Source organism: Enoplosus armatus, chromosome 9 (assembly GCF_043641665.1).
Source record: "Enoplosus armatus isolate fEnoArm2 chromosome 9, fEnoArm2.hap1, whole genome shotgun sequence".
NCBI classification, from domain to species: domain Eukaryota; kingdom Metazoa; phylum Chordata; class Actinopteri; order Centrarchiformes; family Enoplosidae; genus Enoplosus; species Enoplosus armatus.
In genome coordinates this window covers 5,956,011-5,975,360 of record NC_092188.1, presented here as the reverse complement: position 1 = coordinate 5,975,360, position 19,350 = coordinate 5,956,011, and the positions used below count along the sequence as shown (strand labels likewise).

The 19,350-nt window shown below is 42.5% G+C and overlaps 1 protein-coding gene across 2 annotated transcripts; it reads right to left on the bottom strand.

The window, feature by feature from the left end:
- Positions 1 to 1,208: 1,208 nt before the first annotated feature.
- Positions 1,209 to 8,073, bottom strand: mag (myelin associated glycoprotein). Of its 2 annotated transcripts, XM_070912395.1 has the most exons (10): positions 8,028 to 8,073; positions 7,496 to 7,864; positions 6,787 to 7,083; positions 5,999 to 6,256; positions 4,241 to 4,501; positions 3,710 to 4,015; positions 2,716 to 2,815; positions 1,998 to 2,094; positions 1,672 to 1,725; positions 1,209 to 1,367 (listed from the first exon to the last, which is right to left on the bottom strand). In XM_070912395.1, the coding sequence occupies exons 1-10, from the start codon at positions 8,071 to 8,073 to the stop codon at positions 1,209 to 1,211; spliced, it is 1,947 nt and encodes a 648-aa protein (XP_070768496.1). The 2 variants fall into 2 exon arrangements, with proteins under 2 accessions (XP_070768496.1, XP_070768497.1); XM_070912396.1 differs by lacking the exon at positions 1,672 to 1,725.
- Between the last annotated feature and the right edge of the window lie 11,277 nt (positions 8,074 to 19,350).

The following is a 19,350-nucleotide window of genomic DNA, read 5'->3' as shown; positions in this document are numbered from 1 at the left end:
ATGTCTTTGAATAGCACAACCAACTGGCTAGTCTATAAAGCATCAACCTCTCAAGTGAAGTGATGCTCGACCTTCTCAAAGACCCCAGTGATCAGTGATCAGTGATCTTATGATCTTTCAGCACGATTTGAACACACACGCATACACACACACACACACACACACACACACACACATTGTCTAAAAGAGATAACACTTTGGCCGCTCACACGCAAATATGTTGTGCTTTAGGTCTGTATTTTCCAGTTCAATCAGAGAGCTAGAACCCATTAGGGAGAAGAAATAGAAGATGAGACAGACATTTTGCGTCGGCCACGCTGCACGCTCTGTGCAGGAAATTCCCCCAAAAATCTCAACACAATCTACAGTTAACTGGAAAATGCTGGAAAGAAGCAGTGGCATTTTTCAGAACTGGACAGTGTACCACTTCAATTTACAAAACCTCTTCAATTATTATCAAAAGTGATGGTGACATTTTTTTTTCTTCCATTTATTATGAGAGGCTACCGAGTCACAGCACACATTAAATACAATTATGTGGTAACAAGATGCTGAGATGCGTTTCCATCTCTCGCCTCAGTCGGTTATCTTCTAGGGATGTAATTAACCAAAAGAAAGAGAGGAGAGGTTTGCTCTCAGCAGATAGACGCATAAATATAAGAGAACAAAAAGCGCAGTTACTCCTTGCCCTGATGCTTGGACTGGCAGCAGACACAGTGACAGTTACAAGAGACAGATGTAGAGCAAATAGTGAGACGTATGCGAGCACTCGAGATGTCTGTCGTTTGACAATAACATCAACAATCACAATGAAGAACACGGAGAAAGCAACAAAAACATGGTCGCTGGTTAACACTGCATGTTTTAGAGCCCATGTACTACAACTGAGGCTAGAAATTTAAATAATTTCTTTTACATTGTCCAGTGGATCACGCTCCGACCCAAAAAAGTATTTTTCCAGTTTTCCAAAAATGACGGCGTGTGAAAATGGGCGTCCCATGGAGGGGGGGCAGCATGAGGGGGAAGTACTGGCATCGAGTGGTACATTATATGTGACAAATCTGAAGAAATGAGAGACAAGGAGTCATCATATGCAGGGTGAAATCCAGTAAGGGGGGGGGGGGTTATTACACAGTTTATGGGGCAGATGATGTGTTGGGGCTGCCACTGCGTCTCGCATAGCCGAGGGATCAGGGAAGGATTGCGATTCATTTGGCTTTGATTTCCGTGTAGTTGCTGCCGTCATCCCCCCTCCCTGAGGCCCCCTCCCTGGACCTGGCCCCGATAAACTCCAGAGCAGCGTAATTCAGCTCTTGCCTCTCCAGTCCTGCCATAGAGCCCACAGGTTGATAATCCCCGTCTTCTCCCTGCAGACAGAAGGACCGATCAGCGGCACAAATCACTGGCAAGGTGCCGGCGACACCTCAGATGACAGACGAGCGTGACAGACACCATAAAGAAAAGATGTTAGAGGTTACTGGTCGACAACTGACAAGGAGATTGAGATGTTTCCTGTTAGTCTGGCAGTTTGTGTTAGCAATGACGCAGCCATGCAGAAGGCAGTTTCGGAAAACAAACGGCAGTGTACAGAACACAGAAGCTGATATGCAAGGAGATGCATCTGTCACTGAGGCTTGTGTTTTTTAATGGGGATTTGTTTAGGAACCTTACCGTAGTCTCCTCTAGAATGGAGTTAAACTTTGAGCCCAACAGCTCTGTCTTAAGCTGTGCAAGAGTTAGGGGAGAGAAAAACAGACAGAAAAACGCAGAGAAGCGATGAAAGCAAGAGAAAACAGTGTTTGGAAAGGTCATGGTTGGAGCTACTGGACTGCTAGTGGGAGAGATTCCTTCTATTACCTCATTTTCAGAGGTCAAAATGGGGTCTCATAATTTACAACTTGTTGCATTACACAAAACTATAACCCCAAACAATCTGAGAATGGTCATCCAACCCATCCTCCATCATATTCATAATCATTGACATCAGCATGTCTCACCACTTTCTTCCTCAGATTTTGTTTGTCCTTCTTGACTGCGCTGTAGTACAAAGCTGGGTTCTCCAGGACCACGTCCTGCCTAGGGTTGCCATTCTCTCTGGGGGACGGAGTCACATAATCAGACTCGGTCTCGACTGCCACTAACGCAGGGCGACACGCCAAGCCTGGGCATCCATTTTAAAACAACAAGCTCTGTAAGGTTATGCTGGAGGGCAACTGTGGCTGCGAGTGACGTGGTTAAATTATGGGTTTAGTCGCTGAGCTCACACCCGCTTCAGGGGTGATTTGCCAGAGAAAGCTTGCAAATTGGGGGTCCAAATATGCCTTGAGGCTAAAATAAAGCACCTTGGTTAAGAGGGCTACCTGGGTTGTATTTAGCGTAGCAGGTCAAGGATACAGAAGCAGTGTCAGAGCAGGGAATTGTGCCTGCAAAATATAAGGTTAGTCCAGCTTACTAACCCACTCCACAAGGCAGCCAATGTGGATCTCCAACGATTTCAACAGGGACTTGTCGTGGCAAATAAACTGAAATTGCTCTGGAGAAATGATTCTCACGTCCATCAGTCCCACATTCACTCATGTACAATGTGCATCAATGTGTTTTAGAATGGATGACTAGGCTTAAGTGTTTCCTTGGATTTCAGAAAATGCTTAGTGAGGAAAAATGACTAATCCTGCCTCGCATCGCCCGCTCCATTAGTTTGTCATTTATACTCACTTCTTATTGTTGTGGCCAACGTATCTCACTGCTGCAATAATGAAGGCTATGACCGCTACTCCTCCAATGGTGCCAACTATAACTGCCATCATGTACTTTTCTGGAAACAAAGGTGATAAAAAAATTAAAAACGAGGGCGGACAATTTCATTATAGATCAACACATTACATAGAAAACAGTGCAGCTAGCCAACAAGAAGACACCATATAAGAGCATAGGGAGGAGGAAGACACCATCCTAAACCTCCATTATGTAGCCTACCAAAGATTATGGGATTGTTCACTTAAAAAAACAGCATGATTGCATCAATTTAGGAAAAGATGCTGTTTGCTTGTCAATAAGGAGTATACATAGGAAGGGAAACAGCAGGATGAGTAGGAAAGCAACCGTTTCCATCCGTGTCCATTATGTACTTCTATTAAAATGAGAGAATTTAAAGGATAAGTCTGAAACAGCTGGGCACTGTAGTTTTTAGGAAAAGCTACTCAAACAGGAGGAAATAGTGCATTTCTTGGGGACTATTTTCTTCTGCGGATAAACACACATTTAATTTACAGCAGCAGGACAGCGTGTATGGGATCAACTAAAAAAACACAACAGTGCCCATGTTCATGGTAATGAAGAAACATGTCACTTGCAACGGTGTGGTTGACTGGTGTCCTTTTAAAAGTTTTTGGACAACAATGGAGCTTTGCGGGACAAGGGAATAAGATATATCAGGCTTAGTAGGATCAATTTATTGTTGGTTTTGGTATTTTCATGGGATTTGTTGACAATAAGAAAACATTTAATATATCTACAGACAGATTTTACAATAGTGTCATACTGGTTTAAATAAGGATAGACTGCATAACACATGAGGATGCTATTAGAAAGATGACAAAGACAAGGCAGAGGCAGAAGGACGAAATTCTCACATGATTTTATCAAACATCACTACAAGAATCAAAAGTAAATAATCAGTTTTGGTGTACAGTTTTTGGTCTCTACTCACTCTCTTGCTGTAGCTCCAGGAGTACGCTCTCTCTTCCGTACATGTTGTAGATGCTGCAGTGGACGTTGACGGCAGGGCCGTTGTCGACCCGCTCGCCTTTCTCCCGCAGCTTGATCATCCCCGTGGAGGTGTGTCCGTCCGTGTGCGTGTAGAAGTTGTACCGGCCGTCTGTTTCGTTGATGGTGACGTTCAGGTCGGGCAGGTAGAACTCGATGGTGGGTTCAGGGTTTCCTGTGGCCATGCAGACACACTGGACTCCCTCCCTCACCACCGTGCACTTTGACTCCTCCAGAAAGACCGGGGCATCTATTGAAGGAGGCAGCAAAGTAAAGTGCTACAATAACAGCATTGAATTTGAATACAAACATTGTTTTTTCTCACAGTTATACTTTATATAAGACATGACAGGCAAGTGTAATTCATATAAGCTGAATATTGTACTTAAAAAAAGTTGTAGCAGCAACTTTAGAGATGCTCATTATCATTATATGTCCTAGTTTTTTACACTATGCGAAACAGTGAAGCACTCACACTCAACAGTGATGTTGAGGGAGCTGCTGGCTCTTCCGTGCTCGTTCTCGGCCAGGCAGCGGTACTGTCCGTCTCCCTGCGGTGTGATCTCCAAGATCTCCAGCACTGACAGCTCGTCGGCGGTGATGGTTCCCACCAGCTCCCCGTCCTTCAGCCAGGTGAGGGTTGGGGCCGGGCTGCCCTGGGTACTGCAGTGCAGGGCCAGAGAGGTTCCCTCCTGCACCGTCATGGAGTCATTTACCAGGGGCTCACGGGGAGGGTCTGCAACAATGTAGAGAAATTCAGTCGGGGTTTTCTTTCTTTTTTAGACTTCTAAAGAGACAACATTTTGTTAAATCTGTAATATCTGATTTTTTTTTGGCCACTTGGGGGCAGCAGAAAGAAGTTGTGAACACATCATTGGCATGTCATCGCCTCTTAAATTGATATAGTGAACTTGCTCGCAAACAGTTGCTTATTTATACATCCAGCAGTTACGAGGCAACATTATTGTTCCTTTGGAGTTGTACTTCAGGCCATCTGGCAAATTCTTTTACTCCCGAGGGAAATAACTGGCTTTTAACAGCTAAATACTCCTCTATGTTCACCAGCTTGTCTGTAACTGTGTCTGTCTGCAGTTTGGTGCAGAACAGATAATGTACAGTGGTTTTCAGAGCTTTTTTGCCTGCTGCAGCCAAAAACAACACGATGAGAGCGGAGAGAGTGAACCAAAACACTAAAGATGAGGGCCGATAGCTAAACAATGAGCTGCAACTCGCTATAAAGCTCTGTAAAGCTGAGGCGAGCTGCAGATTCAGGTGGTAATTCTCTTTAGGTTCATCACTATGAGCAACCCCTTTCACACAGAGTGAGGTTCTCTGTCTCAGTATAAAATATATGTGCGTTTTAATAAAAGCAAATGTTCAGTGGTCACTTTGGGTAGAGGTTTCTGGCTGTCAAAACACACAAATCCTCCAACCTACTCACATTTTTAAACTGTTCAAGAGGAAAGTCAAAGCACTCATGAGCTGTGTCCCAGTTCCATACTGCATACCAATGATCAGCAGGTTTTGAGTATGTTCAACACTTATGATCAACACTATTACCTCACAGTGAAATGCAAAAAGAAACTCACATCTGTAAAAAAGTAAAAAAAGATATTATGTGGATTTTGGTCATACAGCTTCAGGGAGATCTCAGAAAACAAGTGTTACAACTTCAGAAAACGTTTTACCTCTTGTTGTGAAGTTCAATTGGCAGCGGCAGTCACAGTCTGATTGTGTCTTGTGTCACTCGGTGTTTGTACAAAACAAAAAATACATTGATTTATGATACTATTAGTATGTTGTATGGATTTGGGACACAGCGCACAATACACTCTTTCCCTCTTTATTGTTCCGCCATTGTCTTGTGGCTCCGAAGCTCTGCAGTGCACATTGATTTATTGGTGAAGCAAAGATAGTTTGGAAAATACGTATCAACAGCAGCTGGAGGGGTGATTTGAGAAATATCTATGAATGTTTTGAGGCTTTTTTATTTGTTCCCTGTTGAAATCCATTGTAGCTGTTGTGAACCCTATCTTTTAAGAGCCACATTGCAAGCTTGTAGGGGGTGAGTATTCGATACTCAAAACATTTTCAGTGGACGATTCCTTTACTGTTTCTGATGGGAGAATTCAAGTTAATTGTACTATCCAAACTCATTTTAACACCTTCTAAACTCCCAAATGAACAACATGTATGTTGAAATTGGGACACAGCTACTGTCTCAGAGACTTACACTTGACAGCCAGGTACAGTGAAGTGTTCATGATGCCGTAGCCATTGTCCCCGACACAGGTGTAGATTCCCTCCTGCGCAGGCGTCACATCGTCCAGGGAGAGGGAGACGTTGGACGCCGTGTCCCAGAGAAGCTCCTGGTCTCCGAACATCCAGGAGATCCTGGGAGAAGGGTTACTGTCCACCTCGCAGTGCAGCATCACAGAGCTGCCCTCCATGACCTCTGAGGACACGTTCACCCACACAGAGCGCGGAGCGTCTGGGAGGGAAAGTAAGGTGGAGAATGTGTTAATGTGTCTGGGCAACACTGAATGACTGTTTCTTCAAGCGCTATCTCTATCTATTGGATGGATTCTCATGAAACTTGGTTCCATTTATGTGCAAAACTGGCAATACTCCAATCAGCCTGTTTATGCAAATTAGCAAATGTAAGCTATCTAACCTGCTAAACTAAGATGGTGAACACTATAAACATCATACCTGCATTATTATTACTTATTATTATCTCTGTTTGGTTTAATCCAGAAATTCTTTGTTAACTGCCATGTTTTGTGTCTGGTCTTCACGTGTTTTGCTGGATGTGTGGAATATTATTCTGAAAAGCTGACTTTGCTCTGCATGATCTACATAGAGTTGCTCTCATCTGAAAGCTAGCTTTAGCGTTAGGTCCACTAAAGCCATTTGTGTGTGACATGTCAGATACAACAGTCCTTTTGAGACTATAGAGAGAGGTGGAGAAGCATCGTTATTACTTACTGACCTCATAGTGTGGGGTGCTTTTTAACTTACACTTGATGTCTAGAGAGATGAGCCTCTCATAGACCAGTGTGGTGTTGGGGTAGTAGACCCTGCAGCCCAGGAGCTGCCCGTTGTGCATGGGTCTGGGTGTGAAGGTAAGAGTGCTGGACAGTACAGCTGTGTTGCTCTCCTCCAGGTAGTCAGAGCTGAACTCTGGGTCAGGCAGGTAGTCGGTGTACATCCACTGGATCTCTGGAGTCATGTCGGGACAGTTGTCTGGAGCGTAGCATGTCAGCTCCAGATTCTCATCGCTGACAATCTCCTCTGGCACGTCGATGTTTGGTTGATCTGGTGGACAGGAATACAAAGATGTTTCTGGATTTCTTAATAAATACAAAAAGGTGGAAATGGCAAAGAATAAAAACATTAAAGCTGTAAAGGAAAGGTTACCCCAAATTAAAGGTCTTTGAAATGTCTAAAATAAATAGCAAGCTTGCCATACAGCACATAATATGAATTGAAATGTTTATTACTTTCTTCAGTCAAATTTCAATACACAGGCTTACATATTTGGTCATTAATTATATATAATAAGATATAAAAACATGGTGATTGTTGCTTACTTATTTTCAGCCTTTGCGTTGAAGTGATTTAAGGCAAAATTCTAAATTGTTATTTTACTATTAGCTGTAAACTGATTTCATATTTCTGGTTTATTGATTAGAGGTTAAAGCATATCCCACTCTGATCAGTGACTTACCGAGAACTTTGAGCTCAGCGAAGTCTGGGAACGTATACATGTTGGCTCCACCGAGGTCAGCACGAAAGTAGTATCTCCCTGAGTGCTCTGTGCCGATGTTGTTGATGAGCAGAGTGCAGTTCCTCTGGTGCAGGTCACCCAGCAGCTTGGTGCGGCCCTTGTAGCTTTCGTGCACAACATCTGTGCGTGTTTTGAAGACAACAGGAGGGAAGAGTTGAGGGTACGGCTGACCGAAGTACCAGATACCGTGAATGCCACGGTACGGCCTGATACCAGACGGATACATGAAGGTGCACGGGATGACCACACAGGAGTTTGTCATGGCCGAGATGTCCCGAGGTACCCAAACGTTCCACTGGCAACTGGCATCTGAGAGAAGATCAGAAACGGACGCTCAGTGAAATATGATTACAGATATCCTCTCCAAAGTTGTAAGATCACTGCATGTATATTGATGAAGTGTAAAGTACAATGGAAGAATATGTTTACTGTGTCTACCATCAAACAGGGAAGAGGTACAAGAATTTATTACCATTGATGATCAACAGCAGTGGTAAAAGCAGCTCCAAACACCACATGGTCACGGCTCAACGCTGGACCATAGACCTCTGGAACACATAACATCCTGTCAGTCACAGCACATGCATCATCAAGAGATATAAAAAAAACTAAAATGTCTTGTTTACAGCCTTGATGCTGCTGCATGACTCAGACACTGCATCTACCTGTAAGAATCACATGAATACTCAAAATGTTTCTGAGATTATGAGATTTAACAGTTTAGTGGCACCCACCAAACATCGAAAACCACTGAGAAAACAAAATGACACATCTTTTGCAATTACCAAGAAGCAATTCTAATTTCATATTTGCATAAGTCATCACAGACATCCCTGTATCAGTATTCTTCTTAGCACAATAACTAATTTCATGCCCCATATGGAACAAAGCTGATATAACACCGCAGCCACGTGTCAAAGACATATCTATTTACAAAAACACCCAGCAACTCTAACAACAGGCAGAAAGACAGGAGACACATAATGTTACGTCAGTCTTAGTTCATATGGTTTCAATCCTTTTTTCTTACTTTGAGATTATTAACAGAATAAGAAATGAACAAAATTAGATATGATATGATATGATAGAACACAACAGCACATTATGGACCACATTATATACTAAATTACTGGATCAAAATATGTGAAAGGTTTTGAATGTATTGCAGTATCTTTAAGTATATTTAACATACTTGTACTTTGAACTCGAGTTGAAAATAAGATTTGAATGAGCTAGTATTCTTGTGTTACTCTATCTCCATTTTCTAAGTGGAGATATGACTTGTGGTTTTACCTTGAAATGCTGATGGTTGGAAGCAGACAGAAGCTCTGCAGGACAGCTGGTCAGCAGCTCCACTAGAGGGTGTTCACTCACACCCAGACAGCCTGACAGCCTTCTTCTCTGTGAAAAAAAGAAGAAGAAAATACTAGTGACATCAGCATCATCAGGCGATGACATCACTCACAGTCCCCTCACCCGCACTGAGCCGTAGTAAGTTACGCAAACACACAAACTCAGCGTCAGTCAGCACCTGCTCGCTGCCCCTCAGTAGAGTCACTCATTATGGTCATACGTAAGCCTGTCCAATGAATGACACTCACTGTTGACTGTTGGCTGAGCTCTGACACAACGCCAAACTCACCACACATCATGTCATCAGTTGATTACTGATACTATCTGTGCTGTATGGGGGGGGGGGGGGGGTGATGACAATGCACGTAAACAAATGCCACTGCATTTATTAAAAAAACTAGAAAATGAGTTAAATAGCACAGGAGAAGGATTAAAGCATTAAATGTTGTTCCAAAATCCAACTATAGATGGTTTGGCTCCCCTTATATCTTTATTAAACGAGAAAACTACAAATTGTTTTTTTGTGTCTGGGTTATTTGTTTGGTTTTCTTCTTCTTCTTTTCTCTTTTATCTGTTTATGGTCTGGAATAGCAGCTCTGAATCTAAATAGATGAGTATCAATTTTAATTTAAACTTGTCAATCAAGCTAGTGTATCACCCTTACTTTCAACTGCCGTTAAACACTAACCCTAAATATCACCAATGGCGAGGATTAGTAATTTCATGTTGAGGCACTATGATATCTCTGCCCGTCTCACAGGAACAGGAGTCTTTAGGAGTCTTGTCATTAAACTCCTATCCTAACCTCTGCATTTAAACAAAGTATTTTCTTTGAATTGAATGAAATTACACATCATTACAATGATAAATGAATAAAAATAACTTCCATAGTTAGCTTGAACAGGTTGAAAGTACACAGCAGCAGAGAATCAAACTGTCGTCAAGTGAAGTCAGTAGATATATATGAATACAGTATGCTGGCTCTGAGCTGCACCTTGTTACATAAGGTGAACAAAAAAAGAGAAAACATATAGCACTACTCATTAAGTCACAATGAAAAACAATCTTTATACCATGTTTGCTAATTTTGCAAGTATTGCATCATAAACTCCTCTCCACTGATGACTGACAAAGCACATTTATAATTGTTTTATATAAATTCCAGCCAACAACAATACTAATAATGAGACTGATTTAGGAACAATGTGTCCTGCTCCAGTCAAATCAAATAATACCAATTTGTTTACACATATGAATGATACCTCCCAACATCACACTCTACTCCGAGAACTTGTTTCAATACTAAATACATCATCACTCTCTCCAGTTGATGTTTCATTATTGCTCTTAGTCATTCACTCAGCATTGACTGCTCACACTGTAACATGTTATGTGTATTACCCGTCTGCATGCTAAAACGAGCACATTTTCAACGCTGTTCCTCTCCACTCTGCAGTCTGAGGCAGGTAACAATAATGCAGCAGCAGAAAATATTGCAATTTATCTATTTACGCTCATCAGTGTAATGTAATGTCATTGCTTTGTACATTATTTATGAGTGTTTTGGTTTATATTTACATTTTCAACATACTAAGTGGCTTTTACTATTCATGATTTTAAAGAAATGTGTAACTGTTAAAATGCTATATAAATAAAATGTATACTATTATCATGACGACTGTTATTTGGGCAGTGGATGTAGAATGAATACAAGCAGAAGTAGAGGCAGAAGACTTAGCCTCATGCTGCAGCAGCCGGTGTGTGCAGATGGCAGGCCTAAGAGTGGATTGTGTTTTAGAGCTTCGTGATTAACACATCCCAACATCCCCCAGAGAATTCATGACCAACATTAGCCTTGTTGATGGAGAGATGTGAAAAATGCTGTTGGTTTGACATTGCGAGAGGCAAACGGTCACAGTTTTACAGATATTTGAGCACTTAAAGGAAGTTTACAGTACTTGGCTATTACTGCCTTTCTACTAGTGGCGCTGAGAGTGAACCAAGACAGTAAAGTTGCTGGCTGAACAGCTAAACAATGAGCTGAAACTCACTATAAAGCTCCGTAAAGCCGAGAGGAACTGCAGATTCAGGTGACAATTCTCTGCAGGTTCCCCATTACGAGCGACCCTTTTCACATGGTCATTATAAAAATATCGATGATAGCCACTTTAAAAATAAATATCTCTGAAAGAGGTCACATTTTGACATGTCTTGGCCCATAATGCCACACTGTCAGCTGTGACAATCCTAACTTTTCTCCAATGTTGCGTCAAGCTCCACCATCTGCACTGCAACAAAAGGCCAAGAGCCGGGCGAGTGTGTCCAGGCAGAGAGGCCGTGCATCAGCAGCGGCAGGAGAGAATAGAGCCGAGCAGCCAGGCAGGGCCACTGACACCACCACCAGCCCCAACAACAACGGCCTCATTGATGGGGCAGACAAACGGCTGGCACAGAGCACACAGCATACGTGTGCACACTTACACACACTCACACGCGACACGCACACAAAACACTTGCCTCATACCAGCCTCAGCACCAGGCTCCTGCTCCCTCTCAGTCCAGACTTCTTCTTCTTCTTCTTCCCGTTGTTTTTCTTCTCCCTGAGTTGGTCGTCTTGTCTGAATCCTCGATGTCAGATTCTATGGGAAAGGATAGAAAAGGGAGATAAAGAGAGATGTGAGAAAGACAAGGGGAAGGGGAAGAGAGGGAGTCTGTGTGAGCACTGGTTTACATGTGTCGTGGGCAGATCTGAATATGCGTTCAGGCATTTCTGGAGCTGTTCTTTGGCCCACTCGGCATTCCTTTCCTCTGTACCACCATTTCCCTGAGCTGTCCCATGTGTCTCAATGCCTTGAACTCCAGGCCTTGATCATACTTCCCTCTGAGGTCAAAGCAAAACATGTTGACATTAGCTGAACTTTTTCATGCTATGGTGCCCAGGACACAAGGGCAAACACTGCACGGTGAAGGAATGATGACTCAGTATCACTTTGAGTAAGGCTGTGTTAGAGCAACATACGGAGAGTAGGAGGAACTTAGAACTTGGGAGATGAATATGATTATTTAAATTACAGATTTACGTTAGTTTGATACAGATTTTGATCTTAGAAAGGTTTGTTTATTTAAAATCACCAACTAAAAGAGCCTCAATTACACAATTAAACTCAAGAACGTGAAACTGAAGTCATGGCTGGATGAAGCTGAATTTCAGAAATGAAAGATGGCTTCAAGGCATGATAATTGATCTTTCCAGCTATATGCAGATCTAATATGTTCTCTGCTGAGGAATGTTTGTAGGTGGGGAGCCTAGTTTACATATAAAAGTAACAAAGGCAACGTGTTTTCCCACCCTCATTGTTACATGTAGGGTGAGTCACTGTGTCCAAAAGCCGTTAGGCCACCAGCCAAGTGATGGCATTGACTGAGCCATGGATAACCTCAAGGGAATCCCTCCGTAAACAGTCTGGAGAAGAGCTGAGGAAGAGAATGCTGCATTGACACTCTGGAGACGTGTACAAACGAATACGCGGCATGCCATACCCCCCCTACACACACACATGCAGCAGAAGACATGCCAACACGCTCCTCAGTGTGGGGTGTGCAGCTATGTGACCTTCCTCTGCATTGTAAGCTCAGCCTCATCCATTGTCCTGCTGGGACTGTAGTCATTGTATATACAGTGTGTGTACATTAAATGTGAGTGAGCATGAACAGAATCATGTCATGTTTGTTTCTGTGGTCTTTTATCACAACGAAAGAAGCAAAAAAGACACAACAAGATAGTAAAGACTTGAATATATATATATATATAAAGTACGTCAGTGCATCCTCACTTGATCTTTTTGAACCTCCTCTGCTAACATCTAAGGTAATCAAACCTCAACATCATTACTTATTCCACATCACGCTTCAGGTATACACATGATATTTGAACAATCATCTCTGCGAAATCAGGCCACGACACCTTTTATGAGTCATTTTACATTATTGAAATTGCTCACACAAACCAAAAGGCTCACACAAACCAACCGACTGTGCCAAGAAGAACATTTTCATTGTGAATATCGTCTGCGGCCCGTGTACAAGAGCTTCACCGTGGCTCTTGCACAGTTGGGGGAAAAGAATGGGAACCTTGTATGCAGAACACTGCCCATTGTGCAAGGGAGAAACTGGAGGAATTTTTCCGGAACAGGCCCGCTCACAGCTTGCGCTTTGCTGTTTGCCTGTGACGCGCGTTGGTCCACCACCAGCTAAGGCCCCCACTAAAATACTCAGAGGAGCAGATGGTCTTAAAACATGACTGCTCCCCCTCCCACACATGCCGCGCCGAGCTGCGATGAGCACAGTGCACCGCACACACACTCGTACACGCAAGATACAAACATAAACACGGAGATATGCCAATATCCAGTCACACAGTCTGTCCAAGGTACTGCAGAGAGTGCTGGCATAAATACAAGATTCAGACTGGACTTTGAGGTCATCAAAGAAAATAAAACCATTGCTGCTTGCCTCTTACGGTAGATATTTATGTAGTATGAAGTTTATGTACGGAGCATAAATTACCTTTATTCTTACTTTTTTGCCCATAATGTATGTGGTATTTAGTAGTTTTAGAATACTTTTTTAACTATACTATGTATTTTTGTATTTACTTCTGCTGCTGTGACAATTAAGTTTGTCCTCTTTTATTATCTGAGGTCTTTCAAGTAAACTGTGACTTCAGGATGTTAACAGTGTTTTTCTTAGTGTTTGCATAGCTCTGCTTTGTACTGATGCCACATAAGTCTGTGCATTTTCCATATTACACTCTGCATGTTTCTGTTTGATTTGAGCGTCAAATCAGCATGCATTTTTTTCTATTTCAAGACCTACAGAAAGCCGTTTACCACAAGCACGTGAAGTGAGCATGACAATAGAGTAAGCTTCAGTTGGCAGATCACCAACATAACAAGAGCACCAATAGCTTATTTCCCTCTTTTCTACCTGGCAAACCCGGTGACTCTGGCAATCCCCAGCCCAGTGGGCAGATGGTGAGCCACAGGCCTCCTCTCTCATTAGAGCGCTCTCCCTTCCGCTCTGAACAAAAGGGGGCGACAAACAGAGCCGTCACCTGTTCAGCCACACAGACAAATAAAGTGTGGCCCCATCCCAATGCTGCCTAAAACCCTCCACTTGACTCGCTGTCCCAAACCGGGAAAGTGAATATAAATCTGCCAGCCTCTGTCCTTCCATCACTGGTCTGATTTTAGTGACATTTGGAGGGCTGACACATCTTTGCACTGAACATAATGTTTGGCATGCTGGGAGGCATAGTCATTCATGAAAGAATGGTGCAAGTCGAGATCTTCTGTTACATTATAAAATTTCAATACATTAAAATTAAAAAGCTTGAAAATCGTACACTGAAAGTCTGATAGGATGGAGAAACTTGCTACACCCGTCAACCGATTCTTAAAAAATACATAAATTGGCCTAAAGGGGAAGCTATAATTAAAGGTCAAAATCTGAAACTCAAATGTGTCACCACTGATGTGATTTAGCATAAACAGGAGGGATTATGCTTTTTGGCATTCTGATCTAGTTCAAAATTCACCAATTGGGCCATAATTAAGAATTAAAATTACACCACTCCACCACCACCACTCTGATTTTTCATGAAATACTTGTGTTTGCCTTTAAAACTGCAAGACACCATTGAGAACATGTGTCTTTCCACCTTTTTCTCTGTATGCCTTCTATTTGCAGATGGAGTGAAACACCATGGCGTCTGACAGAGTCATTAAAGTAAACCTTTTTCTCTTGTTTGAATAATGCAGACCACTGATAAATTACTTAATCACTTAATAACTGTTTTGGTTGGCTGTGCAATCAGAGGCTCTTCTACCTGGCATCAGATAGCTGTTTGGATGTGGTAATACGCGCTGGCAATTACAGGAACGGCTCAGCGCTAATGGCACAGGCAGCGAAATCTGTCCAGTAATAATTGGCTGGGCTTTTAGCAGCCCCCGCTAACGCCGAACAACACACACACACACACACAGAAAACACGCTCACTCACTCATGTGTGCACGCTTACACATCATCACAAACACGTTCACTCAAGCATGCATTAATTAGGGCACACACACACACACACACACACACACACACACACACACACACACTTATTCATTACCTAACTCTAACTCTAACTTGTGACTCATCTAACTCTCAATCTTTTCACTCGCTCACTCATCACCTCGTCTATGAACGCCAACGCAAACAAGCACACACTCACCCTGAAAGTAGGTGTTTGACCTTAAAGAACAAAAATAACATAGATAGATCACTTGTGTAGGGAATGCACAGAACATGATCAGAAGTTATTGGTTATCGTCATTGGTTTCCATTTATCCTTCCTCCATTTGTTCTCCCCTATCTGCCCAAAATCTACATCCAGTTGCTTCTTTCTTGCTAAAGAAATCTCCAATTCCAAAGTCTTCCAAGGGCTGCTCACCTGTGTAGGTGACCGTGGACGACCTCCAAGTGTTCAGCAGCTCCTGTATGAGCAGTTCCTGCAGCCGTCCCTCTGACACTCACATGCAAAGCGTCACACCAGCCAGCAAGACCTCTCGCCACTCTCTGTACCAAGCCCCAACGGTGGGGAATAAACTGCCCTCCCCACCACCACCACCACTGCCGCCACCATCATCACCATCACCCCTCCCATATGAAAATCAGTCCTTCAGTGTAGCAGCATTGTACTGAGGCTTCGCCCTGAGGCTCAGCCATTCATAAATACACATGGGGCCACAAAGAGCCACACTGTTCCCCCTCGTCCCAACAAATATGGGTGAGGCTTTGAGCTCCGAGGCCCTTTCTATCCGACACAGCCAGTTGGTTTACGCTGGACGGAACTGAGCATATTTGATCATTTTGGATTGATGGAGAGCACATCCACATTTTTTCTTTTTGTTTTTGAGGTCAGTGTAACAGAAGGCAGGAAGTGAGTTAGGGAGGGGGTGATGCAGATGATGAGGACGGGTAGGGCCAATATGAGGGAAAGTAGTGAGGAAGCCTAAACGCTTGTGTTCGTCTTTTAGTCAAATTCTAAAAACCCCACTCAACACTTCAGAGGCTCGAGAAACTAAAGAACTAGAACTGGTGTATTTGCATGTTTTACCCCAGTGACCACATATCTGCTTTTCAGTGCATGACGTAGCGGTTAATAGTTTTGGTGTGAGGTTGCTTTAGAAAGGTGATCCGTTTTATCAATGTCAGAGTCACATAATTGCCTAACTACTGCATTTAAAATGTCTACAAGACATAGCAATACTGTATGTTTGACAAGAAACATGGATGGATTATCTATTATCTATCTCAATGATTTTCACATGTCTAGTAAGCTTTTGATGGGACCAAGTGAAAGACTGGAGGCTAGTACAAACACAGTAAAGTATTGTAGTAAATGGGCTAAAACATGCCTAAACTCTAATACACAAAGCTCTAACACCAAGCTGCAGAGTTCAATGTCACACCTCAATACAGCAATAGTGTTACTAATATTTCATAAAAGATTGAAGTTATATAACAAACAGAAAAACAGAGATTTAAAAATGTTATGCATTGACAATAAAACACTATATCCATTGAATTTGGGTTTAATTACATAGATTGGGCATCCATGTTTGTTTGGCACTTTTGTATTATCGGTTATAAGTTCCCCAGTAGTAACTGACGAGAACAATATTTACAAGTCAGAAACTTATAATTGCAATATCTAAGATATGACATGAACGCGGCATGAGTGCTAATGTAACTGTAATGATGATGTCATTATTGAATACCCATGTTGTGATTAGCCAGCTAAAGATGTTTGGTTATAAAATGCTGTCGTTTCTGATGATGCACCATCAGGAGTGTCTTGTTTTAGAAAGTCATTGTCTTTGTTCAGATTAGTTCAAAAGTCATAACGAGTACAGATGAGCACAAATCGACTTAACTAGACTAAAGTAGTTGTCTTATCTTAATGATACTTTTGACCTTTGCGCTAATATTACTGGGCTACTGGGCTTTACAACACCTTACTATGAAGCTGGGACACATGAGTCGTGTGTGAGAAACATCTCCACTGCCTCTCTGATCGAAGGCACTACAGACTGCACCTTGATGTCCTTGCAGCACACAGTGAACTGAGGTCACTCCGAAGCTGCTTTTGAACACATTGATTTTGTTTTCTTTTTCTGCGTAATAGTTGCACTTTGCAACGTTTCAGCCCTCCTGATATTGAATCTAAAGGTAATCTGGGAAACTTCATCTCAATTACGATATTGTGATTTTTCCGGCAATTGTACAGCAAACTGGGAAATGTGCCCGTATCAACCTGCCAACTCTTTCTTTCTACTACTACCATTAATAAAAATACAACACATTATTAAGCCAAATGTGGCATTTAGAGTGTTCACACAGTTGCATGGTGCTGTGACCGTGTCATGAAACCCCAAGACTTGTTAACGCACCCCCACCCCCCTCCTGACACAGTATCCATTGTCTCCCGAGGCCTTCTGGGACAGAACAGCTCAGCTCGAGCCTGACACCGCACAACACTGGGAAGTCGATGTGCACAGATAATTGTCTTTTAATCACAACAATCCCCTTTTCTCTGCCCTCGCTCGATTGTTTCTGTCTCTTGTTCGACCTTTCTCTCTTGGTTGTAACTCTCCGGGCCTTTAGCGAGTTCGACCAGCCACATCGAGCTTGTGAGCTAAAACCTTTGTGATGGAAGCAGGGCTGAAACTAGGAATGATGGGTCCCATACAAGAGGCGACATAACTTCTGTTATGAAATCTATTAAAATGATTAAATCTATTAACAACATCTTTGTCTACATATCAAACACACCTCAAACACCAATTTACTAATCAATTATAAAGCCCATCCATGATTGAATATATATGGCTTTTGATAGCATGAATTGACTGATATAACCAAACTTCCTTTGTCTCAACACAAAACTTCTGTCATACAGACCATCCTCACAAGAAAAACGTCACCAGTTGTTTGTTCAAATGCTTAATACGCCTTATGTGTACGTTGACGTCGTAATTGGAGGGGGCTGTGTCAGACAATTGTTTTTGCCCTTTTCAATACCGACAATCCAATTTCAACACCCACTTCACGCTGTAATTTCTCTCTTTTTTTCATTCTTCGCACAACTATTTCCATCACTTTTGGTATGAACAAAGGAGCGCGACACCATGAATGCCTTTAAGGAGAGACTGTCTGAAAGCGCGCGCCGTCATCCCCATTTGAACGATTATTGCGTCTCCCGTCTCGCCGATGGCATGCATCTCATCCCGTCTTCTAGTGTGGTCGTTCGGAACAGCTATACACACTTTTGCCTTCAGACATGGTCGGACATGTCTTACTAACTGGCCTTTATAATCCCGCAAAACAGCATTATGCATTATACAAAGTGTCTTATTTTAACACAGCATTGTGTTCTTTAATAAGTTGAGAAAATGATCCTACTATTATAGCTAATAAAAAACCTTTTGAAGGCCCTGGACACCCATAAACCCACACAGGTGATTTGAATTGTTTTGGCTGATTAGACCTCTTGTCAGGGCTGTGTGGGCACGTACAGATTTGTTTTTATTGGATGTTCCCTCACTCTCCTTTGTTGCACCTCTTAGGCCTGGGCAAATTACACCTTTATCATTGTTATTAGTACAGAGTCCCGTGACATCACCTAATACTAGCATAGCCCCGCCTACCTTCAACCAGACGTGTAATCAGCAAGAATAATTTAAAACACCCGTGTGGGTGTGCAGGGCCTTTAAAGCCCCAATGAAACATCTCAAAAATGCATTGTCAAGCAGCTTAACACAGGGCTGCTTAGTTTAGTTTATGAGTTTGAGATACACGTTTTTTTTTCAGAAGACAGTGATGATCTGCTGCTACTTTTGTCTTAACCAAATCCTGTTTTAAACACAAAGCAGCTGAATAAAAGGCAGAAAATATGTACAACTGAGAATTTTGTCACTCTTTGGGTGCACTGGGTAGACAGTGTTACTACCCAACGTTCAGATCCAAAAACATACTGTATCTCCTTACTTCTGAAACAGTCTTGTTGCTGTAATGAGAGTAAAACACACACACACACACACAAGCATGCTTTTACAGTATTGTGGTGCAGACATGTAGGGTGGTGTGGGTGAGAGAGGTTATGGGGGTAGTTGAGGGGGTTGTTGGGATTGTGCTGGACAGAGACGGGCGACAGAACAACACACTGAGAATGGATCCATTGTCCCTCTGTCCACCTCGATTGGACAGAAGCAGTGGATGGCTGCCATTTGCAAAACTGCTGGAAACGATCGCATTTAATGTTTTTATTGCTCCACCTAGAAGGTGTTTTACATTTTGGCCATTCATTGGACGTGCAGAATTAGATGGAAACA

Coding starts and splice junctions, on each gene's coding strand:
- mag (XM_070912395.1), bottom strand. CDS start 8,073: ATGTGGTGTTTGGAGCTGCTTTTACCACTGCTGTTGATCATCAATG. Junction 7,865..8,027: donor ACTGCTGTTGATCATCAATG/GTAATAAATTCT, acceptor ATCTTCTCTCAG/ATGCCAGTTGCCAGTGGAAC. Junction 1,368..1,671: donor CCATTCTAGAGGAGACTACG/GTAAGGTTCCTA, acceptor TTCTGTCTGCAG/GGAGAAGACGGGGATTATCA.